At 43.4% G+C, this 8,878-nt stretch overlaps 1 protein-coding gene across 5 annotated transcripts in view; it reads left to right on the top strand.

Moving 5' to 3' along the window:
* The first annotated feature begins 1,312 nt into the window (after nucleotides 1-1,312).
* The window catches only part of POC5 (POC5 centriolar protein), a 30,357-nt gene continuing 22,791 nt past the window's right edge, over nucleotides 1,313-8,878 (top strand). For 2 of the 5 annotated variants that reach the window (XM_012180665.4, XM_012180662.4), the window contains exons 1-3: nucleotides 1,313-1,428; nucleotides 1,799-1,965; nucleotides 5,347-5,442. In XM_012180665.4, the coding sequence (XP_012036055.3) occupies nucleotides 5,359-5,442 (84 nt within the window). In that variant the 5' untranslated portion in view covers nucleotides 1,313-1,428; nucleotides 1,799-1,965; nucleotides 5,347-5,358. Of the gene's footprint in view, nucleotides 1,966-5,346; nucleotides 5,443-8,878 lie in introns of all 5 variants that reach the window. The other 3 variants (XM_042251989.1, XM_012180664.4, XM_042251988.2) reach the window with 3 other exon arrangements.

Here is an 8,878-nt window from a genome sequence, read left to right as displayed (position 1 = left end):
TCCTTATAATAAGCATGGAGAAGATGGAGGGCAGGGAACAAATATAGCTTGTGCCAAAGAAACTGCTGGTGCTCTTCTCATTTCATTGCTTGCATAAATAGAAGTCTGCTTCTACTCACAGGTAAGTAGGTGAGATCCAGGTTATGCCACTGCTATCTACAGAAAAAGAAACGGATGCCTCATCCTCTAGGTACTACAAGGAGCCTGAAACTTCACCAGGATCTCATTATTTGCTCTTCAGATTGGAACATTCCCTTTGCCATGTGGATCCTAATGTACCTCTAGCCGTTATGCCAATACAAGCTGAAAGGCTAGTTTTTTGACGTTTGCGTGATAGGTATTTTAAATATAATATAATTAGTCATCTAATTGCCCTACAACCCTATATGTGGATAGCATTATCCAAGGTGACAGTAAGTAGGTGATACAACCAGGATGTACTTAAAAATGACTCTAAGGGCAACACTGGAGAAGGCAATGGCACCCCACTACAGTACTCTTGCCTGGAAAATCCCATGGACGGAGGAGCCTGGTGGGCTGCAGTCCATGGGGTCGCCAAGAGTCGGACACGACTGAGCGACTTCACTTTCACTTTTCACTTTCATGCATTGGAGAAGGAAATGGCAGCCCACTCCAGTGTTCTTGCCTGGAGAATCCCAGGGATAGGGGAGCCTGGTGGGCTGCCATCTATGGAGTCGCACAGAGTCGGACACGACTGAAGTGACTTAGCAGTAAGGGCAACACTCGCCTCGCCAGAAGGGCTTGCCTTGGAATCTGACACGTTTGAAGTCATTAATATAACCTAGTCTAGCAGTTTCGTAAAGTGTGGTCCGCAGACCCTTGCGATCATAATCACTGTTGGTCTTTGTTAAAAATTCAGTCTTACTCAAGACTGAAGTAATCAGCAGGTGGCGGGGATAGTGATTCTGTCGTGGGGCACCCGAGGAAGGAGACAATTCATATGCCTGAGGACCACACGCATAGACTACGGGCATTGTCGAAAAGACAACCGTATTCCGCTCTAGCTGACTTCAGTCCTGCTTGGCAGTCTAACCAAATCAGTTCTCAGGGTTGCCTGATAACCCGCAGGCCAGAACTGCACTGATCTCGGGCTTCTGAACGCGGGGCGGAGCTACCTAAGACTCCGCCCTCTCCGAAACAGCCTTAGCCAAGCTCCTGCTCTCCCGAAGCAACTTCATTCCGGCTTCGCCCTTCCCCTGCCCGGAGCCCCGCCCCCGAAGCGCGGACCAATGGGACGGCAGGTTGCTGAAGCTGGTGGCCAATGCCCGGGGCCGTCTTTACTTCCTCTTTCCAGTTTGAAACTGTCAGGTTGCTGCTGGGGAAGCTGCTGGACCTGCTGTTGCAGCGGCGACGAGGGGAGAAGACGCGGAGCGTAGAGTTGGGGTTTGCAGAGAGCCTCGGCGGTGGGTAAGCGGCGCCCCTGGCGGAGGCTCTGGAGTGGTATTTAAATAGCCTCGGCCGGGGTTGCAGCCCCTGGGGATCGGACAGGAAGGGGTTGGGGGCGTCTTCCGGAAAGTAGGGCCCTTGAGCTGCTCTGCAGGACGGCTAGATCGAGAGGTTCCCCCTCCTCGGTGTCGGGGAAGAGAAGGCAGGAGGGAAAGTTGCCTGAAGTGTAATGACGGAATTGCAGCTGTAGGTTCGAGTCATTTAAGATATGTGAGGTAAAATGACCGTGTGTGACCCTTTGTTGTTTTTAAGTAACAGTTTGATGTGGCACAGGGGTAAGAGAACTTGTAGCCCTGTGCTTGCTCGCAGCTGCCTTTTCCTCTCTCTGCAGTCCGTGGCGTGGGGAGGGGCTGGCGCACCCCCTCTCCTTGCCTGCAGTTAGGACAGGTCAAGGCCGCAGGAACGTCACTCAGCTGCCAGCTCGCACGTTAATTCACTCTTCCAGTGCCTCTTGGGGATTAACTTGAATTCCTGGACCCTGCTTCCAGTAACAGCCAGGTAATTACCAAGATCTAATTTGACTTCTTTGGCCATAGACGAGCGCTCAGAACTTTTTATCTCGTGATTTCTGAGCTCTTGGGTTAGAGAATTCTGAAAATTTGATTATCTGATGTGCATCTGCTTTCCATCAAAGCAAGTTTCATTTTTCTCCTTTGTCTTAGAACTGGAAACAATAAGGAAATGCTGCTGTTGTAGGGTTTTAGATAAATTGTCATACTTTGATGTCATCAAAGCAGGACAGATGGAAGATTTATACCATATTTTCTAAAAGTACACTATTCTTTTTTTGTCTGCAGGATATATATATATTAAGAAACTCTTTGAGATGTGACCATGTTTTTCAGCTTATTTGTGTACCCCCAATCCCAGCCCCCTTATTACCAGTACCCCCAATCCCAGCCCCTCTTTTTACCAGTCTTCAAACACATCCTAAAGGAAGATATGAATGGAAATAGAAAGGACAGAGTTACCACAGTGGTGGATTTGAGTCCCTTAAAGCAGCCTTCCTTGCTGCAGATGCATGTGCTTATTTTATCCTCCCTAATTGGCTTAACTAAAGTCACTCATGCTGAGATTTAGTTTATTTATCTTGTGTCTACACAGTAATGCTCACTGAATACAGTTAAAATTTCCCTTCCATAGTCTAGCCTCAATCTCTGTTTCCATTGTAATACTGCGCTTCTACCTGGATCTGCCCTTTCTCCTTCAATTTCTTCATCTGGTAATTTTCAACCTACTTGATTAAGACTTCTTCTACTTTCCACTGAAACTGTTCAGGCAAATGCCTCAGCAACTTCTGATTACCAGACTCAAGGGATTCTGTCAGATTCTCATCTTCCTTTGGCATCCGTCTCTGACCATTGCCTCCTGGCAGTTTTTGTGATGCTGTTCTCAGGGTTCTACTGTTCTGACTTGCTTTCCCATCATTTTTGGTTCCTCTTCACTTACCCTTTAAATATTAGCAGTTCTGATTTTAACCTTGCTCTTGTTACAGTGGTGGTGGTGTAATCACTAAGTCATGTCCCACTCTCGCGACCCCATGGACTGTAGCCTGCCAGGCTCCTCTGTCCATGGAATTTTCCAGACAAGAATACTGGAGTGGGTTGCCATTTCCTTCTCCAGGCATCTTCCCGACCCAGGGATTGAACCAGTGTCTTCTGCATTTCAGGTGGATTCTTTACCTAGTGAACCACAAGGAAACAAGGGAAGCCCATCCTAGCTACAGCAGTGGTCCTTAACTTTGCTAAGGCTTTAGTACCCTCTGGACACATATTGGAAGATGAGGAGCCTCTTCTTAGAAAAAATATGCATGCGCTAAAAATACTGCACATGGTTTGGGTCTAGGGACCTCAGAATAAGAACTCACACTTCTTTTCCTAGGTGATCTTAATCTCTCCCTTTTATCATCAGTTCCCATTATGCTGATTCCTCAAAATGAATTTCCAAACCTTTACCTCCAGTGCAGGGATCCCACTTTGCTTAACTCCAAGAAGCACCCTTCACCTTGTAGCCATTGTGAATGGCAGTACTTGGAGTTGTGCCTCGAATAACTGGCATGGCCAGATACTGCTTACCTGCAGCCTTACTTCAGTGCCTTAGAGTCACCTCACCCCAGTAAGTCTGATAATGAGACCATATTACCCTTCCCCCAGCCTACTCATCTCCCTGTATTCATTGCCTTGGGGAGTATCACTACCATCCATTGTTGCCAGCCAGAAATCTGGGCCAGACCAGCAATTCTTCCCTTTAACCCCTTAACCGATTATTGATCACAGTCTCGAATTTCTACTGCCACGACTCAACTTAGTCATACCTCTGACCCCATTTATCTCCTCGGATTACTGCCAGAAGGAACATATATGTCTTGGACTACTGCAGTTGGCTCTCAGTTGCTCTCTCTTTAGTATCCCACCTCTCAAATCCCTCCTGAAAGCTGCCAGAATGATCTTTCTAAAAGACAAGCCTGATCATGTTATCATTTGTTTAATTAAGACTTTAATAACTTCTCCTAGAAAAAAGAAGAAACTTTTTAACATGATGTAGTTGTGATCTTCCATGATCTGGCAGCTCCTTACCTTGCCTGTTTCATCCTTAGCTAAACCCTTTGCTCCAGCCTCACAAAATACTTGCAGTTCCTGGCATATATGTCTACATCTCTTTGTCTTTGCTTATGCTGCGCTGTTGCCTCACATATCCTTTAATCTTTTATCTGTCATTCAGGTCTCAACACCCCAGTCGGCTGTTCCCATTTCTTCACACGCTCACCATCCTACCCCATGAAAAAGGCTACTCCAACCGTTCTACTTTGTGCCTCTGTTGTTTTAGCATTTAACAGCACTTCTTTCAAAAGTAATTAAATTTACGACATCCTTAAAATCATACTGCTGCTCAAAGCGGAGAAGGCAATGGCACCCCACTCCAGCAATCTTGCCTGGAAAGTCCCATGGATGGAGGAGCCTGGTAGCCTGCAGTCCATGGGGTCACTAAGAGTCGGACACGACTGAGCAACTTCACTTTCATTTTTTACTTTCATGCGTTGGAGAAGGAAATGGCAACCCACCCCAGTGTTCTTATCTGAGAATCACAGGGACAGAGGAGCCTGATGGGCTGCCGTCTATGGGGTCTCACAGAGTCGGACACGACTGACACGACTTAGCAGCAGCAGCAGTATATGCATGTCTAGCCCTTCTTGTAGATTGCAAAGTCCTTGATGACAAGCACTTCTTCATTTTACCTTTCTCCCCAAGTCTTACATACAACTGGTATTCAGATCATTTTGAATAGTCACTATTTGCCTCTTAAGTAATTTATGTACTTGTCACTAAAAGTACTTATATTGTTACTTATTTCTTGGTTAAGATCTTAAAACAGTGTTTCTTTGCATGGTATTAGAATGTGTTGTTCTGTATAATCTTGCTTTTCTTAAAAGAGTATTCCCAAAAGGTCAGTCCCCCAAACAGAGAATTTACACAAATCATTCATTTTCTGTCGGTTCAGTGTCTCATAGGAGGAGACGCAGCATCCAGGCACTCATGCATTGTTGAACAGCAGTCACACTCTCTGATGCTTCACAGCCCCCGCTGTGGCTGTTTCTGAGGAGCTTCCATTTTCCTTTAGTCTTTTCATGTATTTACCTCATCTCCTTGACCACATCATAAACTCTACTTGGGAACTGAGTATTTTTTTCTTACCCAGTGATTTTTGTCTGTGGGTGTTCAGTATGTGGAATGATTTTAACATGTTGAATGATTATAACATGTTGAATGATTATTGTTTCCAGGATAGGATGTTATTACACACACACATACTTAGAAAGCATTTTATTTTAGTTTAAATATTGCAAAAAGTAAACTAAAGTTAGCTTTTACTGTTTTATAGTAGTTATACAGAATGTCATCAGACGGAGAGATATGCTCACCTCCAGTTTTGCCAAAAGACTCCGACCGAGGCAGTTCTGTCTCCTCAGATCTTCAGGTAGGAAGACATGTCTAAATTTACTATGACTTTCTTATTTCAAATACATGACAGTATGAGGAAAAACTAGGAATGCATTTCTCATTCATTCTTGCCATTTACATGTATAATATGTTTATAATGTGTGTAAAATTATAATAATATCAAATGTTGGGAATTATTTTACACACTTGGAAAAATACCTTGCACTGTTTTAATTAACCTTTCAGAAAATAATCATGAACTCTTCTAGCATTCTCTGTACCCAGGCTCCAAACAATACAATGAGAGGAGAAGCTGAAAATCTGAAGAAACACTTTTTTTGTTGAAATTTTCTCTTTGTAGCTTTCTCTCATGAATGTTGCTTTCACTTTAATGCAAATCAGTCTGATGTGGAAACTGTCCAGAGTTCTGGAGCCCTAGACTCCCCAGTGTTCCACTCTTGGTTCTGGCCCCTGGTAAGCACCCGCTGGTGCCCAGGACCTGGGCAGTGACAAGAACACTGACTGTGCAAGGTGTGGCTTATATATGAAATGTTTTAAATTTCTGTTAATTCTAAATGTTTTATCATCAAACATATGGATTAAGATTTCTAGAGTAGATTTTAAATGGGAGAATACTGACATGGTCTGTCTTGGGTTTTCTCCCTTTCTTAAGAGGGGAAAAGCCGGATGGTATGTTTATGCCTGAGTAGAGTAAGTGGCGTTTGACACCCTAGAAGATGACAGAAGCTTTAGGGAAATATTTTATGAAACAAATGTGTTCCTTTAATTGAAGTTACAGGTTTAGGAATTGGGAGGCTATTGGAAAAGTATCCGTGAGTTTTTACTAGGGTAAAAGTGGTCTGGAATTGTGACGTAGGTGACTCATCCTTGCCTTCCCTTGGAATGGTGTCTCTCCCATTTCGTGCTTTCTTTTTAGGTGACAGTGCTTTACTGCACCCTTCTTCTTTTCCGTATCCCATCTTGTTCAAAAGAGAATGATTTAACTTAGGCATACCAGGGATACTGTGATTTATAATAAAAATATTCGGTCTTCATCACATTTCTGGCACAGAGCTCCTAAAAATATTTGGAATTTCCTATCTAGTGAGGAAATGAAGGTATCTTTTGTTACACTGATGACGTGACTTTTGGACTTCACCCAAGGATAAAGACTGGTTGCCAGGAGAAGGCCAACCACGTGATTAGCTGGTTGGAGCCAACCACGTGATTAGCTGGTTGGAAATTTCCGTCACACACCTTGAGGGAGGGAAGAGGGCCTGGAAGTTGAATCAGTCACCAGTGGTCATTGATTTAATCTGTTGTGCGTATTAATAAAGTCCCGTAAAAACCCGAAAGGACTGGGTTTGGGGAACTTCCCGTTGGAGAAGGCATGGAAGTGCGGGGTGACTGGCCTGTCAGGAGAGGGCATGGAAGCGCCACGCCCCTTCCCCAAACCTTGCCCTGTATATCCCTTCCCTCTGGCTGTTCCTGGAGTACAGCCTTTTATAATAAACTGTCGATCTAGTATTGTGTTTCTCTGAGTTCTGTGAACCCTCTAGCAAATGAGTCAAACCCACGGAGGGGGTCTTTGGAACCTCTGGTCCGTAGCTGGTTGGTCTGAAGCACAGATGATAATCTGGCCTTGAATTGGCATCTGAAGTGTGGGGCGGGGAGGGCAGTCATGGGACTAACCCTCAACCTGCGGAATCTGACTCCAGCTCTGCTGGAAGGTGTCAGAATTGAGACACCCAAGTGGTGTCAGAGAATTGCTTACAAGTCACACTTTGTAATTGTTGGGTCCAGAACCCTTAGAAGACCTTATAATATGAATACCTTATAAGATCTCGTGTTGTCATTTTTGTCAAGAAACAAAGCTTTATGTCAAAAGAAATCTCTAGAGTAGAATTTTAAGTGATGAAGGGGAAAGAATCTTCTAGACATGCCAGAAATCATTTTGTGTTATTGGTTACCTGTGCTTAGAATGCCACCCTAACTGAGATTCTGTTCTTAGTAACCCTCAACTTAATGACCCTACTGGTCCTTGACAACAGTTGAAAGCCTGCCCATATTCCCATTACTGGAAACATTTAAAAATATAAATGCCAAAAATAATGTTGAAAATAACAGAAAGTAACTATATACTTTGACATATATAGTAAATATTTAACACCAGACAGTTAGTACAAAAGCCCCTCATAAATCAATGTTCCCCGTAAGGGCATTTTTATTACTCTTTCCAACATGTGAATGCTTCATAAGACCAATGATGATAAATGCTGAAGGATGGGCAGCATCCGTAGTACTTATTCATTTATCATTTCCTCTAATCACAACTCCGAAGTATCAGCCAGTTGCCCTGACCGCACTTGGTATGCATGGGTTCAGCTCTATTATAGGGTCACATCAGTCCAGCGATTGAGGGGGGAGGCAGAATTATAAGTTTTGGTCATTACTTTAGGGTTCTTTTTTACCTTAAGCCAGGTTATCTTTGACAATTAAGAAGATATTACTCAGCTCAGTGCTCTGTGATGACCTAGAGGTGTGGAATAGAGGGGTGGGGTGGGAGGGAGGCTCAAGAGGGAGGGGATGTATGTATACCTGTGGCTGACCCATGTTTCTGTACAGCAGAAACTAACACAGCACTGTAAAGCAATTGTACTCCAATTTTAGACACAGACACAGAGAGCAGACTTAGGGACACGGGGTTGGGGCAGGGAAGGAAGGAGAGGGTGGGTTGTATGAAAGAGTACCATGGAAATGTACGTTACCACATGTAAAATAGATAGCCAAATGGGAGTTTTCTGTATGACTCAGGAGCTCAGATTGGGGCTCTGAAACAACCTCGAGAGGTGGGATGGGGAGGGAGGTGGGAAGGAGGTTTACGAGGGAGGGGACATGGGTATACCTGTGGCTGATTCCTGTTGATGTTTGGCAGAAACCAACATAATACTGTAAAGCAGTTAACCTTCAGTTAAAAATAAATAAATTCATAAAAATAAATTATACTCCAATTTTTAAAAAAGGTATGAAAAAGAAAGATGGTATTATTTATTTTTATCCTAAACTAAAAAATAGCCCATTTGGCCTGTGTCTGCATATATGAAATGTAAATAATTGTTTAAATGACTAATTTTTCCATTTTTTCCCTTAAAGTAAGTTAAAATATATACATATATTGAACGTTATTAATGTATATGTATTTACATCCCCTTTAACTCACACTGATTGTTGTGGGAACTTAGAAATATGTGTTTGGATCTTTCTCCCTTTTCTGAGGTCAAACTAGGGAAGCCACAAGTTAAAGTCATTGACTGTCCCTTCGCCTCCATTCCTTGAGGCACAGTTTATTCCTGTGGTAATAACCTAACTGAGCAGAGCTGATGTGGCTATCTAGTTGTTATTGCCTCCAGAAGTAGATTCTAAAAAGTTAATGATAGCAAAAGACTTGGGTGTGTTTAGTTAAATATTCTTAC

The sequence above is a fragment of the Ovis aries genome, chromosome 7 (genome assembly GCF_016772045.2).
Source record: "Ovis aries strain OAR_USU_Benz2616 breed Rambouillet chromosome 7, ARS-UI_Ramb_v3.0, whole genome shotgun sequence".
Taxonomy (NCBI): Eukaryota; Metazoa; Chordata; class Mammalia; order Artiodactyla; family Bovidae; genus Ovis; species Ovis aries.
The sequence above is the reverse complement of the archived record's forward strand: the minus strand, read 5'-3'. Positions and strand labels throughout refer to the sequence as shown.